The sequence below is a fragment of the Hemitrygon akajei genome, chromosome 4 (assembly GCF_048418815.1).
Source record: "Hemitrygon akajei chromosome 4, sHemAka1.3, whole genome shotgun sequence".
Classification (NCBI taxonomy): domain Eukaryota; kingdom Metazoa; phylum Chordata; class Chondrichthyes; order Myliobatiformes; family Dasyatidae; genus Hemitrygon; species Hemitrygon akajei.
The window spans coordinates 198,365,922-198,389,188 of NC_133127.1; the positions used below are offsets into that span (position 1 = coordinate 198,365,922).

The following is a 23,267-nucleotide window of genomic DNA, read 5'->3' on the forward strand; positions in this document are numbered from 1 at the left end:
CTGGGTGCTGGGGGTCCTTAATAATGGACGCTGCCTTTCTGAGACACTGCTCCCTAAAGCTGTTCTGCGTACTTTGTAGGCTAGTACCCAAGATGGAGCTGACTAGATTTACAACCAGCTGCAGCTTCTTTCGGTCCTGTGCAGTAGCCCCTCCATACCGGACAGTGATGCAGCCTGTCAGAATGCTCTCCACGGTACAACTATGTAAGTTCTGAATGGGACATCAGAGACGAGAGCTGAATAGCCTGCTTTTTCTAAAGTTGCAATTGTTATACGCAGATAAGCTGCTACAGTTCTGCGTTACAATACTAAACACGGTTCAAAAGTCTTTCATTTGTGGCGAATAAAGCTTGGAGAGATCCCGAAAGCCTGGTGCTCGGACCGTGTCTCACGCATGCGCGATACCGCAGGAGCGGTTACCATGGTGATAGTGGGGACGGGGACGAGAACGGCAGGTCGGACCGCGTCTGCACCTGGGTCCGGAGTCTGTGGTGAGGCCTCGGTCTTTCGTGGATTTCAAGGCAATTACATTGTTAATTTCGGGTTACGTGTCCGCACAGAAGGATAATACCTCCGCATCTTCTTCGCTCCCCGCATAGATCCCAGGATTCTTACCGAGACGGAAACCGGCCCTTCGGCCCACGCTGTTCATCTACCGTTAAGATAATAAGAGCAGAATTAGGCCATTTAGCCCATCAAGTCTGCTCCGTTATTTCATTGTGGCTTATATATTTTCCTGCCGACCCCAATTCCTTGCCTTCGCCGTAACCTTTCACGCCCTGCCTAATCAATCGATCAACCTCTGCCTTAAATACAGTATACCCAATGGCGTGGCCTTCACAGCCGTTTGTGGCAATTAATTCCACGGATTCACCACGGTCTTTCTAAAGAAATTCCTCCTCATCTAGCGGACGTCCCTTTATTCTGAGGCTATGCCTCTGGCTCTAGACTCCCCCCCCCCCCCCCCCACGCCACTATAGGACATTCACTCTATGAAGGCCTTTCAATATTGGATAGTTTTCAATGAGATTCCCGAACCCCCCTCCCCACCCCATTCTTCTAAATGCCAGAGAATACAGGTCCAGAGCCATCAAATGCTCCTCATATGATATTATAAGCCTTTCAATCGCGGAATCATTTTCGTGAACTTCTCCAATGTCAGCACATCCTTTCTCAGATAACGGGCTGAAAACTGCTCACAATACTCCCAGTGAGGACTCACCAGTGCTTTCTAAAGCCTCAGCATTACCTTCTTGCTTTTATATTCTAGTCCTCTCAAAGTGAATGCTAATGTCACATTTGCCTTCCTCTGCACAGACACAACCTGTAAATTAACCTTTAGGGAATCCTGCATGAGGAATCATGGTCCCTTTGCACTTCAGATTTTTTATTTTTTTCTCCATTTAGAAAATATTCGACACTTTTATTCCTACCAAAGTGCGGACTTACACGTGCCAACACTGTACTCCATCTGCCACTTCCTTGCCCATTCCCCTAATCTGTCTAAGTTCTTCTGCAGCCTCTCTGCTTCCTTGGCACTATATACCCCTTCACCGGTCTTCATATCATCTGCAAACTTTATAAAGCCATCTATTCCGTCATCCAAATTATTGATATATAACGTAAAAAGTACCAGTCTGAACATCAGGCCCTGCATGTCACTGGCAGTCAACCAGAAAAGGCTATCTTTATTCTCACTCTTTGCCTCCTACCAATTAGCCAGTGCTTGATCCATGCTAGTATCTTTCCTGTAATACCATGGACTGTTAACTTGTCAAGTAGCCTCATGTGTGGCACCTTGTCAAAAACCTTCTGAAAATTCAAGTACACGGATTCTCCTTTGACCTACTTATTTCCTCAAAGAATTCCAACAGATATGTCAGGCACGATTTTCACTTAAGGAAACCATGCTGACTATGGCCTGTTTTATCATGTGCCTCCAAATACCCTGAGACCTCATCTTTTATTGGACTCCAACGTTTTCCCAATCACTGAGGTCAGACTAACTGGCCTGTAGTTTCCTTCCTTCTGCCTCTCTCCTTTCTTGAGTGGTGTAACATTTGTAATTTTCCAGTTCTCCGGAACCATTCCAGAATCTAGTGATTCTTAAAAAATTATTACCAATGCTTCCACAGTTTCTTCAGCCACCTCTTTCAGAACCCCGGGGTGTAGTCCATCTGGTCCAGGTGACTTATCTACCTTCAGATTTCAGCTTCGCAAGCACCTTCACTTTAGTAATAGCAACTGCACTCATTTCTTCACTTCACTCCTTGACACTGTGGAACTTCCGGCATACTGCAATTATCTTCCACGGTGAAGACTGAAGCAAAATACTTAATTGGTTAATCATTCCCTTTTCCCCCATTGCTACCTCTCCAACATCATTTTCTAGTGGTCCGATATCCACTCTCACAACTCTTTTACTCTGTGTATCTGAAGACACTTTTGGTATTCTCTTTAGTATTATTGGCTAGATTACTTTTGTATTCCATCTTTTCCTCCTTTTTGAATTTTTAATCTTCTGTTGATTTTTAAAAGCTTGCCGATTCTTGAACTTTCTACTAATTTTTGCTCTATTATATGCCCTCTGTTTGGTTTTACGTTGGCTTTGACTTCGCTTGTCAGCCACGTGCCTTTAGAATACTTATTTTTCTTTGGTCTATATTTAGCCTGTGTCTTCTGAATTGCTCCCAGAAACTCCACCCATTGCTGCTCTGCTGTCATTCCTGCTTGTGACACCTTCCCATTAAACTTTGGAGTTTGAACTGCACCCTATCAGTGAATGGGTGTGCTAAAAGAAGAGGAGATTTCATGCAGGTCCACAATTGAAGATTTATTGAACTGCGCCCAATCAGTGAACGGATTCATTAGCAAAGGCAAATAAAAATAAGGCCGGTGTAAGAGGCCATTGTGTGGGTAGGCCAGTTTCAGAGTGGTGAGGCTTTGGCTCTGGCTCATCAGGCTTGGGTGAGGTAAGCATCTCCCAAGTGTTTTTTTCTTTATTCTTCATTCCTCGTCTGTTAGGGCACAGTGAGTGCAGTGAGAATGGCTCCGGGGGCTGTGTTGTGTTCTGTGTGTGAGATGTGGGAATTCTGGAGAACCTCCAGGCTCCCAATAACTACATCTGCACTAGGTTCGCTGAGTTGCAGCTCCTCAGAGAATGTGTTAAGAAACTGGAGCTGCAGCTCGATGACCTTCAGCTCATGCAGGAGGCTGAAGAAGTGACAGATAGGATACTGTTGAGAGGGACGACCTACTGGAGAAGGGTGGTGTACATCCACCGGGTCTGGCATTGACTCTGGTGCCGTGGCTCAGAAGAGAAGAGAGGTGAAGGGAACACAGTGGTGATAGGAGATTCCATAGTCAGAGGAATAGGGATGAGATTCAGTGGATGCGATAGAGACACCCGGATGATATGTTACCTCCCAGGTGCCAGGGTCAGAAGTGTCTCGGATCGGGTCCACAACACTCTAAAGGGGGAGGGTGAGCAGCCAAAAGTCTTGCTTCATGTTAGCATTAATGACATAGACAGGAAAGGTGAGGAGATCCTAAAGAGAGATTTTAAGGAGCTAGGTAGAAAGCTGAAAAACGGGACCTCCAGGGTAGTAATATCTGGATTGCTGCCTGTGCCACACACCAGTGAGGGTAGAAATAGGAGCAGATAAATGTGTGGCTGAAGAACTGGTGCAGGAGGCTCTTCTGGGAAAGGTACAACCTGTAAAAAAGGGATTGGTTAAATATGAACCTGAAGGGAACCAATATCCTTGGCGGCAGGTTTGCTAGAGCTGTTCGGAAGGGTTTAAACTAATTTGGCTGGGGAATGGGAACTGGAGTGATAGTGCTGAGGATAGGGCAGTATGTTTACAAACAGAGGCAGTGTGTAATGAGACTGCTAGCAAGGAGAGGGTAATGATAAAATTGCAGACAACAGGATGATTTACAATATTAAAGGGGGACAAAATCAAAAAGGGTGATTAATTCAGAACTGAAGGTGTTATATGAATGCACGCAGTATACGGAATAAGATAGATTAGCTTGTAGCACAGTTACAGATTGGCATTTATGAAGTTGTGGGCATCATTGAATCATGGCTGAAAGCAGATTATAGCTAGAAGCTTAATGTCAAAGGATGCACATCGTATTGAAAGGCAGGTAGGCAGAAGGGCTGAGGTGATTCTGTTAGTAAAAAATGAAATCAAAACCTTAGAAAGAGATGACAGGATCAGAAAATATAGAATCCTTATGGGTAGGGTTAAGAAACCGCAAGGTTAAAAAGACCTTGATGGGAGTTCTATACAGGCCTCCGAAAAGTAGCAAAGTTGTGAACTACAGGTTACAATGGGAGATAGATGTACCGTGGAGAGCATTCTGACAAGCTGTATCACTGTCTGGTATGGGGGGTGGGGGGGGGGGGGGGCTACTGCACAGGACCAAAAGAAGCTCCATCTTGGGTACTGGCCTTCAAAGTACCCATGACGTCTTTAAGGAGCAGTGTCTCAGAAAGGCAGCGCCCATTATTAAGGACCCCCAGCACCCAGGGCATGCCCTTTTCTCACTGTTACTATCGGGTAGGAAGTACACTCAGCGATTCAGGAACAGGTTCTTCCCCTCTGACATCCAGTTGCTAAATGCAATACATAATATGGACATTGAACCCTTGGACACTACTCAACTTTTTAAAAAATATATAGTATTCCTGTTTTTGCACGATTTTTAATCTATTCAATATATGTATACTGAATAAGATTTACTTAGTTATTATTATTTCTTTCTTATATATTATGTATTGCATTGAACTGCTGCTGCTAAGTTAACAAATTTCATGACACATGCCAGTGATAATAAACCTGATTCTGATTCTGATTCTGAAAATGCCATGTCAACAGAGCAATGTTTTGATAGTCATAGGGGATTTCAATATGCAGGTAGATTGGGAAAATCAGGTTAGTGCTGGATCCCAAGAGGGGGAATTTGTAGATTCTTAGAGTTCTGAAAAAGGAACCTTTAGGGGCCAGTGATCTTAATATGATGGAATTCACCCTGCAATTTGTAAAGGAGAATAAAGTCAGATGTATCAGTATTGCATTGGTGTAAAGGGAACTACAGAGGCATGAGAGCAGAGCAGGCTAAAGTTGATTAGAAGGGGACACTAGCAGGGATGACAGCAGAAAAGCAATGGCTGGAATTTCTGGGAGCAATTTGGAAGGCATGTGGTAGATACATCCCAAAGAAGAAGATCGATCCATGGATATTGACCAGACACAGGCTAATGGGACTTGTTCAGGTAGACATGGACTCACTGGGCCAAAAGGCCTGTTTCCTTTCTGTCTATGACTGCTCTAGAACAGAGAGTGCTGGTCTGCAGGAAAGACAAGGTTGATAGACCTAAAAGGTCATTTCTGCCACTGCGTCCCCGGATGCTGTCTGTCCTACAGAGTATTTCCAGCACCCTTGCTTTTATGAAATTATAATTTTTTTATTGTCACATGTACCGAGATTCAATGAAGAACTTGTCTTGCATATTGTGCTCAGTTCTGGTTGCCTCAGTACAGGAAGAATGTGGAAGCCACAGAAAGGGTACAGAGGAGATTTACAAGGATGTTGCCTGGATTGGGGAGCATGCCTTATGAAAACAAATTGAGTGAACTCAGCTTTTTCTCCTGGAGCGACGGAGGATGAGAGGTGACCTGATAGAGGTGTATAAGATGATGACCAAACCGATGTAGTACCCCTTATCCACACTTCCCTCCTCCCCCTCAGCTCATTCCATCAATGACCTACTAACCTATCCCTTTTACCTCTTTTTAGCAAAATAAAATGAGGACACTTAGCATTGTCAGTAAGCCCTCCTATTGTCCAACAGTCTTTTTGACCCCTCTACCATCAGTCTGGAGGTACCATAGCAGTAGGACAAGGACTGTTAGGATGGGAAGCAGTTTCGTCCCCCAGGCTGTAAGACTACTGAACTCTGCCACCACTCAGGTCTCATCACATGTGAGGCTCCAATATCATTATGCTGTTTACTTTTTAACTTGTGTTAAAAATGCACCTTATTATTTGTGATAATATTACTTTATGTGTTTTGCACTTTGGTCTGGAGGAACATTGTCATGTTTGGCGGTGTACGTGTGTACGGTTGATTGACTGTAAAATTCTGATTCTGAAAGGCAAGCTGGCACTAGTGACCAACAGCCAGATCCTGCAGACAGCTCACAAAACTACTCTTCTTTTAAGTATACTTCTCCTGAACTGGGAACAATTGCACCCTTTAATTTCCATTATTTTTGAGTTGATCTGGTGTTTTTTTGCTATCTCCTGAGAGATTTGGCAAGGTTGAAGGCAGAGTGTACAGGGGTGGCTGTTGCTTTCTAATAGCAGAACACAAGCCTCGTGGTGGCTCCATTACTCCACGCTGATTAAAGCACTAAAACCAATGAAGATGACAGCGGAAAATGAATAAGTGTTTGGCGCTGTCTGCCTGCGTTTGATCAGTCTCCCTCTTGTTGCTGCCGATGGAAGGCCCAGGAATCTTGGGTCCCATGCTGCAAGGTTAGATATGCTCATGGCTGTGGACTCTTTTTTGGAGGACTCTGTGGTGTGATATTTAATATCCTCAGTGTTGAATGCATCCCAGGTTGTGTGCTTGTGTTTGGGGGATTCTGCAGTTTGATGTTTAATATCCTCAGTGCTGAATGTGCTCTGCAGCTGTGGACTCACTTTTGAGAACGCTGCAGTTCATGTTCCATGTGTTTTTGTTTATGTTTTTTTACAAAAATGTGAAGAGCAAGAGGATAAGATGTGAGAGAATAGGACCAATCAAGTGTGACAGTGGAAAAGTGTGCATGGAACCAGAGGAGATAGCAGAGGTACTTAATGATACTTTGCTTCAGTATTCACTATGGAAAAAGATATTAGCGATTGTAGGGATGACTTGCAGCAGACTAAAAAGCTTGAGCATGTAGATGATAAGGAAGAGTATGTGCTGGAGCTTTTAGGAAGCATCAAGTTGGATAAGTCACCAGGACCAGATGGGATGTACCCCAGGCTACTGTGGGATTGGTGAGCCTCTGATCTTTGAATCATCAATGATGATGGGAGAGGTTCCAGAGGATTGGAGGGTTACGGATGTTGTTCCCTTATTCAAGAAAGGGAGTCGGGATAGCCCAGGAAATTATAGACCAGTGAGTCTTACTTCAGTGGTTGGTAAGTTGATGGAGAAGATCCTGAGAGGCAAGATTTATGTACATTTGGAGAGGCATAATTTGATTAGGAATAGACAGCATGGCTTTGTCAAAGGCAGGTCGTACTACCTTATGAGCCTGATTGGATTTTTTGAGAATGTGACTAAACTCATTGATGAAGGTAGAGCCATAGATGTAGTGTATATGGATCTTAGCAAGGCATTTGATAGGGTACCCCATACAAGGCTTATTGAGAAAGTAGGAAGGCATGGGATCCAAGGGGATATTGCTTTGTGGATCCAGAACTGGCTTGCCCACACAAGGCAATGAGTGGTTGTAGACGGGTCATATTCTGCATGGAGGCTGGTGACCAGTGGTTTGCCTCAGGGATCTGTTCTGGGACCCCTGCTCTTTGTGATTTTTATAAATAACCTGGATGAGGAAGTGGAGGGCTGTCAGAGGTTACAGCAGGACATTGATAGATGCAAAACTGGGCTAAGAAGTGGCAGATGGAGTTCAACCCAGATAAGTGTGAGGTGGTTCATTTTGGTAGGTCAAATATGATGCAGAATATAGTATTAATGGTAAGACTGTTGGCAGTGTGAAGGATCAGAGGGATCTTGGGGTCCGAGCCCATGGGACAATCAAAGCTACTACGCAGCCTGACTCTGTGGTTAAGAAGGCATACAGTGCATTGGCCTTCATCAATCATGGGATTGAGCTTAAGAGCCAAGAGGTAATGTTGCAGCTATATAGGACCCTGGTCAGACCCCACTTGGAGTACTGTGCTCAGTTCTGGTCACCTCACTAAAAGAAGGATGTGGAAGCCATAGAAAAGGTGCAGAGGAGATTTACAAGGATGTTGCCTGGATTGGGGAGCATGTCTTATGAGAATAGGTTGAGTGAACTCTGCCTTTTCTCCTTGGAGCAACGAGGATGAGAGGTGACCTGATGGAGGTGTACAAGATAATGAGAGGCATTGATTGTGTGGATAGTCAGAGGCTTTTTTCCCAGGGCTGAAATGGCTAGCACAGGAGGGCATAGTTTTAAGGTGCTTGGAAGTTGATACAGAGGAGATATCGGGTAAGTTTTTTATGCAGAGAGTGGTGAGTATGTGGAGTAGGCTGCCGGCGGCGGAGTTAGAGGTGGATACAATAGAGTCTTTTAAGAGAGTCCTGGATGGATACATGGAGCTTAGTAAAATAGAAGGCTATGTGTAAGCCTAGCTACTTCTAAGGTAGGGACATGTTTGGCACAGCTTTGTGGGCTGAAGGGCCTGTATTGTGCTGTAGGTTTTCTATATTTCTATGTGATTTGATTGAGGCACTTTGGCGCAGAACGGGCTCTGCGACTGTGGGCTGCAGCCATCGACACAGCACTGAACTAACTGACTCGGTGGCTGTCACTCCTGGACCGTCTGTGGTTTGATGTTTAATGCCCTGTGTGTTACTTGCTCACTTTTTGCTGTTTGTGAGATTTGTTCCTTTTTTTTTACATGTTTGGTCTTTGTGGTGGTGGGGGAAGGTCTTTGAACAGGTTCTATGGTGTTTGTTTTGTGGCTGCTTTCAGGAAGACAGATCTCAAGGTTGTGTACTGTATACATTGATAATAAATGTACTTTGAACTTGAAGTTGAAGTGCTAAGGAAGGGTTCTAGGAGAAGGAAGCTCTGCATGAGGTGAACCAACTTAACAATATACCGGTAATTCCTCTTCTTTCAACTTAAGAATGAAACAATAACAGAATGCAGAATTAAGTATAACAGCTACAGAGAAAGTGCAGAGCAGGTAAACAATAAGGTACAAGATTATAACAGGATAGGTTGTGAAGTTAAGAGTCCACTTTACCATACTAAGAAACACTTCTGGGTGCTACAGTAGCATAACAGTTGGTGCAACGCCATTACAGTTTGGGTCAGAGTTCAGAGTTCAATCTTGGTGTCCCTCTGCAAGGAGTTCCATTTGTCCTCCCCGTGGAATGCATGAGTTTCTTCCCACAGTCAAAAAACATACCGGGTAGGTTAACTGAATATTGTAAATTGTCCCATGATTAGGTTTGGGTTAAATCTAGTTTGTTGGGGTTGCTGGGGAGGTGTGGCTCAAAGGGCCAGAAAGGCCTACTCCACGTTGTTTTGCAAAATTAAATAAAAATAAATTTTATTAGAGGGATTAGCAGTGGGCTAGACAAGTGATTCTTCTTTTGTGAAGTTGCAAAGAATAATTAAAATATTATAAAGAGGGAGATTTAATCAGGGTGATGCCAGGATACAGAATACAGCAATACAGCACAGATACAGGTTCCTGGGCCTAACTTCCTGTGTTTGGCTCATATCCTTCCAAACCCCACTCCTCCATGTACCTATCCAAAGTTCAAAGTACATACAGGACACCAGATACATCCCTGAGATCTGTTATCTTGTGGTCATTCACACTTAATACAAGAAACAATAAAAACATTTGAAAAGAACACCCACAAGATGGACAACCAATGAGCAAAAGGCAGCAAACTCCAAGTGAAAAAAGCAAAATAATAAATAAATAGGCAGTAAGTATTGAGAACATGAGATGAAAATCATAGGAATATGTAGGAATAGATCAGTGAGGGACGAGTAAAGTGATCCCTCTGGTTCAAGAGCCTGATGGTTAATAACTGTTCCTGAACCTGGTGGTGGCAAGTCCTGAGACTCACGTCAACACACACAAAATGCTGGAGGAACTCAGCAGACTAGGCAGCATTTATGGAAAAGAGTATACTGCAGTTGACATTTCAGGTCTGGGTAAGAGACATCAACTATACTCTTTTTCATAGATACCACCTGGCCTGCTGAGTTGCTCCAGCATTTTGTGTGTGTTTCTTGGATTTCTAGCCTCTGCAGCTTTTCTCTTGTTCTTGAGGCTCCTGTACCTTCTTCCTGATGGAAGCAGGAAGTCCAAGTGCTTCTTAAGAGATACTGTTGTATATGCCTCACTCCATTTGCTCACCACCCTCTGCATGAAGAATTTACTCCTCAGGTCTCTTTTAAATCTTTACCCTCTCTATGCCCATCGTTTTGGCTCCCTACTCTGGGGAAAAGATTGTTACCATCCATTTAATCTCTGCCTCTCATAGCTTTAAATATTTTTGTAATGCTGTCGCCTCCTACATTCCAAGGAATAAAGTCCTAGCCTCTCCCTATAATTAAAGTCTTCTTGTGCTGGCATTTTAACTATGTCTTTTCATTTTAATCATGTCTTTCCCATAATAGTTTGACCAAAACTGTACATTGTATACAATGTTAATGAGATTGAAAGAGTATGGAGAAAATTTACAAGGATGGTGCTGGGACTTCAGGACCTGAGTTACAGGAAAAGTGGTATAGTTAAGTGCAAGCAGGCTTTTTTCACTGATGTTGGATGAGACTACAACTAGACCTCATGGGTTAAGAGCGTAAGGTAATATATTTAAAAGGAACATGAGGGGGAACTTCTTCAGTCAGTAGGTGGTGAGTGTGGAATAAACTACTATAAACTACTAGTGGAAGTAGTGGAGGGGGATTTGATTTCAGTAAGTTTGGATAAGCACAGGGGTGGGAGGGTTACGGAGGGCCTTGGTCCGGGACTAGGCAAAATAGCAGTTTGGCATGAACTACACGGGCCAAAGGGCCTATTTCGGCACGTTGACTGTGTGACTCCAAGTGTGGCCTCACCAACTATTTACACAGTTCTCCTTCACTTCCTTGTACAGGGGTGGGTGACCATGGCCATGGACCAGATACCAGGTGCAGTCACCTTGTTCGAGAAGAAGAAGAGTGGAACTGTGTATCGTATACCTTCCCTCCTTTACCTGGAGAGAGATGCAGTCTTCTTAGCATTTGCCGAGAAGCGAAATTCATCCAGTGATGTGAATGCAAAGAGTCTGGTGCTCCGGAGAGGGACTTTTCATGATGGAACAGTGAAGGTTGGTGCTGGTTCCTTGAGAGCATGATTCCGGCTTGGTCATGACCTCTGCTGCTGTCTGTGGAATCTGCATGTTCTCCTTGTGACCACATGCATTCCTCCAGGAGCTCCTGTTTCTTCCCACAATCCAAAGTGGTTTTTTGGCAGCCGAAAGTTGTAGAATCTGGGTAAATGAGAATATGAGAAGTATAAAATGGAATAAGTGGAAGTGAGGATGTCACAGTAACATAGCAGTAAGCTTAACACTTTATATAGGGCCAGTAATTACTGATCAGGGTTCAATTCCTGCTGCAGTCTACTCCATGTCCAGCACATAATTCTCTGTAATTTCTGCTTTCTCCAACGGGATCCCACCAAGCACATCTTTCCCCCACCCCCTAGCTTTCTGCTTTCCACAGGGATTGCTCGCTATGAGACTCACTTGTCCATTTATCCCTTCCCACTGATCTCCCTCTTGATACTTATCCTTGACAGCGGAACAAGTGCCACACCTGCCCCGACACTTCCTTGCTCACTACTGTTCAGGGCCCTGCACAGTCCTTCCAGGTAAAGCAACACTTCACCTGTAAGTCCTTTGGGATCAATTGCTGTATTCGGTGCTCTTGATGTGACCTCCTGTATATTGGTGAGACCCAGTGTAAATTGGGAGACCACTTCGCCAAGCGCCTATGCTCCGTCTGCCAGAAAAAGCGGGATCTCCCAGTGGCCACCCACTTCAATTTTACTTCCCATTCCCATTCCAACATGTCAGTCCATGGCCTCCTCTTTTGTCGCAATGAGGCCACACTCAGGTTGGAGGAACAATACTTTATATTCCATCTGGGCAGCCTTCAACCTGATGGCATGAATATCGATTTCTCAAACTTCTAGTAATTGCTTCCCCGCCCCCCCCCCCAGCCATTCCCATCCCTTTTCCCTCTGTCACCTCATAGCTTTACCTGCTCTTCACCTCCCTCTAGTACTCCTCCCACTTTCCTTTCTTCCATGGTGTTCTTCCCTCTCCTATCATATTCCTTCTTCTCCAGCTCTTTATTTCACCCCTCCCCCTCCCAGTTTCACCTATCACCTACCATCTGGTACTTCTTCATCCTCTCTGTTCTGACTTCTTTTTTACCAATCCTGCTGAGGAGTCTCGACCCGAAACATTGACTTTACTCTTTTCCACAGATGCTGCCTGGCCTGCTGAGTTCCTCCAGCATTTTGCGTGTGCTGCTCGATTTCTAGCATCTGCAGATTTTCTCTTATTCAAAGTGTGAAGTGATTCACTTTGGAAGGTCAAATTTGAAGGCAAAATATAGAGTTAATGGCAAGATTCTTAGAAGCGTAGAGGGACGGGAATCTTTGAGTTCACACCCATGGATCCCTTAAAGTTGTCATGTATGTTGATAGAAGGGTTATGAAGGTGTTTGGCATGTTGGCCTTCATTAGTTGGGGGATTGAGTTCAAGAGCCGTGAGGTAATGTTGCAGATCAATAAAAACTCTGGCTAGACCACTCTTGGGAGTATTGTGTTCAGTTGTGGTCCCTTCATTATAGGATGAATATGGAAGCTGTAGAGAAAGTGCAGAGGAGATTTTGTAGGATGCTACCTGTATTACAGAGCACTGGGAAAGTCTTTTAAGTACAGCTTGAAGGAGCTGGAATTTTTCTCTTTGGAGTAAAGGAGGATGAGCAATGATTTGATGGCAGTGTACAAGATGGTAAGAGTGGACAGCTCTTGGGTGGAAATGGCTAATACAAAAGGGCATAATATTAGGGTGACTGACTGGAGGAAAGTATAGGGGACATTTTGGTAGGTCTTTTTACACACAAGAGTGGTGGGTGTGGAATGCCCTGCCAGGAGTGGTGGCAGAGGCAGATACATTAAGGACATTTAAGAAACTCTTATATAGGCACATGGATGAAAGAGAAATGGAGGGCTACCTAGGTGGGAAATGTTAGATTGGTCTTGTTAGGTTAAATGGTCAGCACAACCTCGTGGGCCAAAGGACCCATACTGTGCTGTAATGTTCTATGATACAGAGAGTGTGCATTATTGAACAGGACTGTGGCATGGTATATGATTTGTTGATCTCTATCCTATACCTGAACCCTTTCACCATATTCCCACCACATAGTCTGACCCTCTCTGTTCACTCTGCACATTGATTGGCATGTTCCCTGTTTCCAGTGGGAAGATGAGGTCGAGCTGGAAGCGGCTGGCATGGTGGGCTACCGTTCCATGAACCCATGTCCCGTGTACGAGCGCCGGGGAGGGACGGTCTACCTCTTCTTCAACTGCATTGTGGATGGGGTATCGGAATGGCAACAGGTATGCAGCGGGAAGAACGCTGCCAAGCTCTGCTACGTTCTGAGCCAAGATGCGGGGCGCAGATGGATTGGCCCCTGGGATGTGACGGAGAAAGTGATCGGACAACGGATCCGCCGCTGGGCCACGTTCTCAGTGGGGCCAGGCCACGGTGTGCAGACAGAGGGTGGAACGCTGGTCATCCCCGCCTATGTGTACATCGTCCGGCAACCATGCTGCCTCCTGCCAACCTGCTTCTTCACCCACCCACACCCTTTTTACTTCTACAGCGAGGATGGTGGGGTGAACTGGGCAGTGGGGGAGCCACTGACCAAGTACCGAGGGGTGGAGTGCGAAATGGCTGAGATAACCATCGCCAACCACAACCGTGTTCTGTACTGTAATTCTCGGACAAGTGGCCAGGCCCGCGTGGAGGCCATCAGCCTCGAGCCCGGGTACTTTGAGATTGCCCGCCTGGCCCGGGGTCTGCCCGAGAGCAAGGATGGCTGCCAGGGCAGCGTGGCGAGCTTCCCCACACCCAACGGGCCAAATGGCAGTCAGTCTGCTGCAGAGGATGGCTTGTCCTGGCTCCTGTACACACACCCGTGTGGCGAGCGCAAATTCTTTTGGCAATGCCGCAACCGCACCAACCTGGGCGTCTTCCTGAACACCAGCCCACTCCAGAGAGGGAATTGGCGTGGCCCCTGGGTCATCCAGGCAGGACCGTGCGGTTACTCAGACCTCGCCTACGTCCATGGCACCCACAGCTTCGCCTGCCTGTATGAGTGTGGCACACATGACTCCTGGGAGCAGATCACATTTTGTCTCTTCACTGTCAATGACGTGATGAAGAACATCACTGTGTAATACAGCATGAAAACAGGCCATGGCAACCACAACATCCTTCCTGCTCATCTCAGTTTTCCATGTCCAGCCCATAACCCTCCAAGTCCTTCCCCTCTGTCAACCTATCTAAATGTCTCTGAAATGTTCCAATTATACCCACCTCAGCCACTTCCTCTGGCAGTTCGCTCCAAGTACTCACTAAACAAGTTACAGTACCTCTCAGCTCTCTTTTAAATCTCTCCCCTCTTGTACCCATACCTTCTAGTTTTGGACTAGAGAAAAGTCTATGACTGTTCACCTTCTCCATATTCCTATGGTTTTATAAACTTCTGAGGTCACCTCTCATTCCCCCAGGCTCCAGTGAATATAGGAACAGCATAGCAAACTTGACCCTACAACTCAGCCTCTCTAGTCCAGACAACATCCTCGTAAATCTCTTCTGCACCCTCTCCAGTTTGACCTTTCCTACAACAGGGTGACCAAACTATATAATACTCCAAGTATGGCTTCACCAACAATTTATGTAACTACAATATGATGTGCGTATTCCTAGTCTCGATGCCCTGACTGATAAAGGCCAGCATGTTAAACACCTTCACTTCCCTGTCTACTTGCATGGCCGTTTTCAGTGAACTGTGCACTTTTTTTTGGTAATTTATTTTTTATTGAAGTTCATCATCAAACGAACATTTTCATAAGATGTATTTCAGATACTGTACATATATATCATATATTCATATTTGCCACAAGTCTCCACATAATATCTGAGGTATACAATTATAGAAAAGAGAGGAAAGAAAGAACAAGCAAAAGGAGAAAAATAAGTACAAGTAGGGAGTGATCTTTTACAACATATTCATTGATTTGTGAGAATAAAATCAGGCCTATGAGGTGTTACGTAGTTAAACCATTTTTCCCAGTATGAATCAAATTGTTCCAACTTATGATTAACAGATGCTGTTATCTTCTCCATTTTGTAAATGTCCATTGTAATTTCCATCCATGCATTTAAAGTTGGGCTCTCCTGTGATAACCATTTCCTGGTAAGAGTCTTTTTACCAGCCATTAAATATTCATTAAATTCATTAAATATTTATCTCTTTTCAACCATTCTTGAGGTATATACCCAAAATAAATGGTCTTACTTTCTAAGGGTATTTCACATTTAAAAATGTCTTGTAGGGCATTGTGTATCCCCCTCCAATAGTCTTTGATAATGGGGCAATCCCAGAAAATATGTTAATAGTTTGCATTTTGATTTCCACAATTTCTCCAGCAAACAGGGAGGTTACTACCATAATGGGATTTCTGAGAGGGTGTAATAAAATATCTTATCAAGTTTTTCCACCCAAACTCCCTCCACTTCTGTGAACTGGTACACTTCCATTCATTGATACCTCCATATTATTTTCCATTCTTCCTCAGATATAATTATCCCTCCTTCCTTCTCCCATTTTGTTTTAATGTATGAAGTTGAATGTGTTTTAAGATTTGACAAACCCTTATACACACTTGAAATGATTCTACTACCGCTATCTGAATTACATGCTTTCCTAAATAGCTCTATCAAGCATGTACTTGCCTTGGTTACATTTTTAAGTGTCCTATTAACATATTGTCGCATCTGTAAATACCAATTAAAAATCTTGTTTTTCTAATAAGTGTTTCTCTTTAAGCATTTCAAAACTGAACAGTGTTCCTTCTTTCATTATATTGCAAAGAACTGTTATTCCTTTAGCTGTCCAGTCCTTAAATCTAGCATCCAGTTTATTCGGCGTAAAATCCGAGTCATATGCACACCATTTAAGAATTGCAATATCTCCCTCTAGTTTATATTCTTTTATAATAGTTTTCCATATTTTAAGAGTCCATTTCACCCGTGGGCTATCAGTAGTATTTATGTAACTTTGTAGATTGTTATCAGCCAAAATTGCCTGTATGGGGATGGAAGGTATCCTGTCTTCGATGTTTTTCCATTGAGCGCCATACGATGGGTTGCACATGTCACGTACCCATGACAGTTTAAATGAACCAGCAACAATAGACCACACCTGGAGTCTGGTTTTGATGTTAAAACCACTATCTTTATTAGTATCTACTGAATATAGCAACTTAAAGGAAAAAATAATCAAAAATTAAGTGTTATGAGTATACATGTGTAAATATAACTCCCAAACTATTTAGCTCGGGGACACCAGGCTTAGAATCTTGAGATGGTAAGGTATGAAAGTTCAGTTCATCCACGGATTAAATGATGTGCGAGAGATATTTGTAATCTAAGGTGAATGCCGAGAGCAGGCATTTATGTCGTATTCTACAGGTTCCACGGTGGTAAAACAGGATAACAATCACCATAGGTCTTATCCGTCGTCGTTCCAAATCCACTTAGGAATTATCACCAATAGTAGCTTATCACAGGGGTACTGTCTTCAAAGGGAACTACCACCCAGGCAAGGGTTAACACATAGGTAGATTCCACCAGGTACTCCCAATCCAGATGCAACACACAATGTATTACCGACAGTGACTTCCACAGAGTATCCCTTCTCACAAGTGGTTACCACATAACACACCCAAATCCAGCGACAGGTTAACAAAAATAGTAGCCACAGGATACTCCAACAAAATCCACATATGGATTATACAAATTATCACCAACAGTGATTTGTCACAGAGTTCCATCTTCGAGTGAATTACCACACCCAGGCAAGTGGTCTTCACAGGATACTCCCAAGCAGAAATATCCACTCCTATGGATCAAACAAAGAGACAATCACACATTTGGTATGCACTAGATCAATAATCAACCCGCCTTTGTGGGTTTAGGAGAGTCCAGTGACCTTTGGCCACTAGGTCCTTTGTTTTGACCCTTCTATCTTCTTTCTTTCTCTCCATCTGACTGTGTGTATCTGTGACTGTCCTGGGAACAAAATGTAAATATGCTGGAAGGCAGGCTGATACGCCTTTTCCATTTCTGTCTTTCTTTTAAAGTGACAGCCCACAGCAACTGAAACTTAGGGGTTTGTAACAACCAGCATATCACAGCTCTCAACTGTGCTGCAAAATAATAATCTCTAAGAGAAGGCAGGCCCTATCCCCCCTTTTCCTTGGCTAATTGCAAAGTTTTGAGACAAACTCTAGGTCTTTTACCTTGCCATATATATCTTGATAACATTTTATTCCAATCATTGAATTGATTTTGCTTAATCTCTATTGGTAGGGTCTGAAAGAGATATAACAGTCTGGGCAATATATTAATTTTAATGGATTCAATCCTTGTACTGAGACTAAAAAAAGGAATTAGGTTCCATCTTGTTATATCTTCTTTATTTTTTTATATATAGGCTGATAATTGCATTCTGAACATTTTGCCAAATCTTTTGGCATAATGATACCCAAATATTTGAAAGACTCTGTTTACCATGCCCAGGGATATCTACTTTTAATTTCTCTTGGGCTATAGTTATATGAAAGTAATTGGGTTTTATCTATGTTGATCCTGATAATTGACCATATTGTTCAAAGGATTGCATCAATTTAGCTAAAGGGTATATTGGTTGCCCTAGATAGATCAAAATGTCATCCGCGTAACAGGTCAATTTATGCACTGTCCCTTTGATAGTAATTCCCCTGATATCTTCATTTTCTCTGATGTATTGAACTAATGGTTCCAGATATAATGCGAAGAGTAGCGGTGACCATGCAAAACCCTGTCTCATGCCCCTTTCTAGAGTAAAGCTATTTGATAAATATCCATTGATTTTAATCCTAGCAGTAGGCTTGTCAGTGTCTGTATAGTTTTAATAAGTGTGTCATGTAAACAAAATCTATGTAAAATTCTGTTAAGAAAATTCCAATTAACCAAATCAAATGCCTTTTCAGCATCCATACTTATCACTACTGCTTCGATTTTTTTTTTGTATATGATCCATACTATGAAGTGTCCTTGGTATATTGTCTTGTATTTGGCATTGTTGTATAAAACCTGTCTCATCATTTACATATCAGTATGGGTAGAAACTCTTCTAATCGTTTGGCCATGATGGAGGTAAATAATCTACATTAAGAACAGATATTGGTCATAATGACCCACATTCCATTTTATCCTTGCCCTCTTTCGGTATAGTTGAGATTATCGCCTCCTTCCAGCTGGGTGGCATATGCGCCTTTTTTAGAGCCCAGTTCAGTGTGGGGATTAAAACAGGAATTAATTCATTTTTTAATTCTTTATACCACTCTGCCATATATCCATTAATTTAAGCATACATTGTGGTTTTTAGTTCAGCTTCAGTTATGTCAGCAGTCATCATTCTATTTTGTTCTTTGCTTAAAGTGGGTAACTCCAGAGAATTCAGGAAGGTGTCAATTTGGGTTATGCTTCCCCTTGGAACTTTGGAGTATAATGTTTTGTAAAACACTTCAAAAGCTTCTTGAATTTCACTTAGCTTGTATTTTTATCACTTTTGTTCTTGGATCCCTAATTCTATGAATTGTATTTTCTGCTATCTTGTTTTTCAAGTTTCCATGCCATTATTTTCATAGATTTCGATCCACTTTCATAGTGTCTCTGTTTCAGAAACATTAGATTTTTCCTGATTTCTTGTGTAGCCAAACTATTAATTTCATTCATAATTTTTAAAATTTCCTCTAATGTAGCCTGTGCCAAATTCAATTTGTGTTTTTCTAGTTCCTTCAGCTTGTTTTGTAATTCCTCTGATGTTTTATTCCTTTTTTTTCCTTATATGAAGATATCGCTATAATTTTCCCTCTTAAGACAGCCTTCAGAGTATCCCATAGAATGGGAGGTGAAATCACTCCATTATCATTGAATTCTAAGTAAAGACCAATTTCTTTTTTAATTTGTTCCTTAAAATAGGGATCATTTGAATTTAGTTTCCAAATAGTATTCTTTCGTTTGTAGGTCAAAATCAACAGATAAATACATAGGTGCATGGTCACTTACATCTATTGTCCCAATTCCACAGGTGTTTATTTTGTCTTTAACTTTTCCAAATGTTATGAAATAGTTTATTCTTGTATATAAAGAATGGGGGGCAGAATAATGAGTGTAATCCCTTCTGCTGGGGAAATGGTCCCTCCATATATCAATTAGACCAACATCCTCAAAAAGTGTATTAACTTTCTTATGTAAGGACTTTGTTTCATAGGTTTTTCTACTGGAAGAGTCTAACTTTGGTTGTAATTGTAAATTTAAGTCTCCCCCACATATAACAATTACAGCATGTAAACAGGCCATCTCGGCCCTGCTAGTCTGTGCCGAACGCTTACTCTCACCTAGTCCCACCGACCTGCACTCAGCCCATAACCCTCCATTCCTTTCCTGTCCATATACCTATCCAATTTTTTTTAAATGACAATATCAAACCTGCCTCTACCACTTCTGCTGGAAGCTTGTTCCACACAGCTACCACTCTCTGAGTAAAGAAGTTCCCCCTCGTGTTACCCGTAAACTTTTGCCCCCCAACTCTCAACTCATGTCCTCTTGTTTCAATCTCCCCTACTCTCAATGGAAAAAGCCTATCCACATCAACTCTATCTACCCCCTCATTATTTTAAATACCTCTATCGTCCCCCCTCAATTTTCTATGCTCCAAAGGATAAAGACCTAACTTGTTCAACCTTTCTCTGTAACTTAGGTGCTGAAACACAGGTAACATTCTAGTAAATCTCCTCTGTACTCTACTTTGTGGACATCTTCTCTACAATTTGGTGACCAGAACTATACACAATACTCCAAATTTGGTCTCACCAATGCCTTCTACAATTTTAACATTACATCCCAACTCCTATACTCAATGCTCTGATTTATAAAGGCCAGCATACCAAAAGCTTTCTTCACCACCCTAACCCCATTTGATTCCACCTTCAGGGAACTATGCACCATTATTCCTAGATCACTCTGTTCTACTGCATTCCTCAATGCCCTACCATTTACCATGTATGTCCTATTTTATTATTCCTTGCAAAACGTAGCACCTCACACTTATCAGCATTAAACTCCATCTGCCATCTTTCAGCCCACTCTTCTAACTGACCTAAATCTCTGCAAGCTTTGAAAACCTACTTCATTATCCACATCGCCACCTAGCTTAGTATCATCTGCATATTTACTAATCCAATTTACCACCCCATCATCCAGATCATTAATGTATATGACAAACAACATTGGACCCAGTACAGATCCCTGAGGCACACCACTAGTCACCGGCCTCCAACCTGACAAATTTATCCACCACTACTCTCTGGCATCTCCCATCCAGCCACTGTTGAATCCATTTTACTACTTCAATATTAATACATAATGATTGAACCTTCCTAACTAACCTTCTGTGTGGAACCTTGTCAAAGGCCTTACTGAAGTCCATATAGACAACATCCACTGCTTTACCCTCATCAACCTTCCTAGTAACCTCTTCAAAAAATTCAATCAGATTTGTCAAACATGACTTTCCACACACAAATCCATGTTGACTGTTCCTAATCAGACCCTGTCTATCCAGATAATTATATATACCATCTCTAAGAATACTTTCCATTAATTTACCCACCACTGACGTCAAACTGACAGGTCTATAATTGCTAGGTTTACTCTTAGAACCCTTTTTAAACAATGGAACCATTTGAGCAATATGCCAATCCTCCGGCATCATCCCCGTTTCTAATGACATTTGAAATATTTTTGTCAGAGCCCCTGCTATTTCTACACTAACTTCCCTTAAGGTCCTAGGGAATATCCTGTCAGGACCTGGGGACTTATCCACTTTTATATTCTTTAAAAGCGCCAGTACTTCCTCTTCTTTAATCATCATAGTTTCCATAACTACCCTACTTGTTTCCCTTACCTTACACAATTCAATATCCTTCTCCTTAGCGAATACCAATGAAAAGAAATTGTTCAAAATCTCCCCCATCTCTTTTGGCTCCACACATAGCTGTCCACTCTTGATTCTCCACTTGATCAATTTTATCCCTCACTATCCTTTTGTTATTATAACTGTAGAAACCCTTTGGATTTATTTTCACCTTACTTGCCAAAGCAACCTCATATCTTCTTTTAGCTTTTCCAATTTCTTTAAGATTCTTCTTAGATTCTTTGTATTCTTCAAGCATCTCATTTACTCCATGCTGCCTATATTTACTGTAGATCTCTCTTTTTCAAAACCAAGTTTCCAATATCCCTTGAAAACCATGGTGCTCTCAAACTTTTAACCTAACAGGAACGTAAATATTCTGTACCCTCAAAATTTCACCTTTAAATGACCTCCATTTCTCTATTACATCCTTCCCATAAAACAAATTGTCCCAATCCACTCCTTCTAAATCCTTTTGCATCTCCTCAAAGTTAGTCTTTCTCCAATCAAAAATCTCAACCCTGGGTCCACTCCTATCCTTCTCCATAATTATATTGAAATTAATGGCATTGTGATCACTGGACCTGAAGTGCTCCCCAATACATACCTCCGTCACCTGACCTATCTCATTCCCTAACAGGAAATCCAACACTGCCCTTTCTCTAGTTGGTACCTCTATGTTTTGCTGAAAAAAACTATCCTGCACACATTTTACAACTCCAAACCATCCAGCCCTTTTACAGAATGGGCTTCCCAATCTATGTGTGGAAAATTAAAATCTCCCACTATCACAAGCTTGTGCTTACTACAAATATTTGCTATCTCCTTACAAATTTGCTCCTCCAGTTCTCGCTCCCCATTGGGTGGTCTATAATACACCCCTATAAATGTTACTACACCTTTCCCATTCCTCAATTCCACCCAAATAGTCTCCCTAGATGAGCCCTCTAATCTGTCCTGCCAAAGCACCGCTGTAATATTTTCTCTGACAAGCAATGCAACACCTCCTACTCTTGCCTCTCCGATTCTACCACACCTGAAGCAATGAAATCCAGAAATAATCAGTTTCCAATCACACCCCTCCTGCAACCATGTTTCACTAATAGCTACATCATATTTCTAGGTATCAATCCATGCTCTAAGCTCATCCACCGTTCTTACAATGCTCCTAGCATTAAAATAAATGCATTTAAGAAATTGTCTACCTCTTACTCTCTGTTTATCCCTAACGGTGCGAACAACTTAACCATATAACATTACAGCACGGAAACAGGCCATCTCGGCCCATAACCCTCCATCCCTTTCCTGTCCATATATTTTAAATGACAAAATTGAACCTGCCTCTATCACTTCTACTGGAACTTTACTATCTTCTTTTTCTTCCTTCTCCCCTACATCTTCAGTCTGAGCACTCCCCTTCTCTATCACCTGCCTATCTTCCCTCACACACTGTCTACAAGCTTTCTCTATTTGTGAACTAACCTCCTCTCTCCTAGACTCTTCAATTTGATTCCCACCCCCCCCAACCCATTCTAGTTTAAAGTCTCCCCAGTAGCCTTAGTAAATCTCCCCGCCAGGATATTGGTCCCCCTAGGATTCAAGTGCAACCCGTCCTTTTTGTACAGGTCACACCTGCCCCAAAAGGGGTCCCAATGATCCAGAAACTTGAATCCCTGCCCCTTGCTCCAATCCGTCAGCCATGCATTTATCCTCCACCTCATTCTATTCCTACTGTCACTGTCGCGTGGAACAGGCAGTAATCCCGAGATTACTACCTTTGCGGTCCTTCTTCTCAACTCCTTTCCTAACTCCCTATATTTTGCTTTCAGGACCTCTTCCCTTTTCCTACCTGTGTCGTTGGTACCTATATGTACCACGACCTCTGGCTCCTCACCCTCCCACTTGAGGATATCTTCGACGCTATCAGAAACATCCCGGACCCTGGCACCAGACCTGTTTCTGTTACCATAATATTAGTAACTTTATGGAAGAAACTAATTATCACTTCCTGGAGGTGCGTATGGATTCAATAGAGTAACTGAATTTCCGTCTATATTCCCTCTTACCAGAATATACCAGATAAGACGAAAAGAATAGGACCTATCAAGTGTGACAGTGGAAAAGAGTGTATGCAACTGGAGGAAATAG

General features: G+C 42.6%; 1 protein-coding gene across 3 annotated transcripts; it reads left to right on the plus strand.

The window, feature by feature from the left end:
* The first annotated feature begins 5 nt into the window (after positions 1–5).
* LOC140727111 (sialidase-3-like) lies at positions 6–15,908 on the plus strand. 3 transcript variants are annotated; one of them, XM_073044385.1, is made up of 3 exons: positions 6–521; positions 10,904–11,116; positions 13,285–15,908. In XM_073044385.1, the coding sequence occupies exons 2-3, from the start codon at positions 10,916–10,918 to the stop codon at positions 14,266–14,268; spliced, it is 1,185 nt and encodes a 394-aa protein (XP_072900486.1). In that variant the 5' UTR covers positions 6–521; positions 10,904–10,915; the 3' UTR covers positions 14,269–15,908. The 3 variants fall into 3 exon arrangements, with proteins under 3 accessions (XP_072900486.1, XP_072900487.1, XP_072900484.1); XM_073044386.1 differs by having other exon boundaries at positions 6–491; XM_073044383.1 differs by lacking the exon at positions 6–521 and adding an exon at positions 6,824–6,866.
* The last annotated feature ends 7,359 nt before the right edge of the window (positions 15,909–23,267 follow it).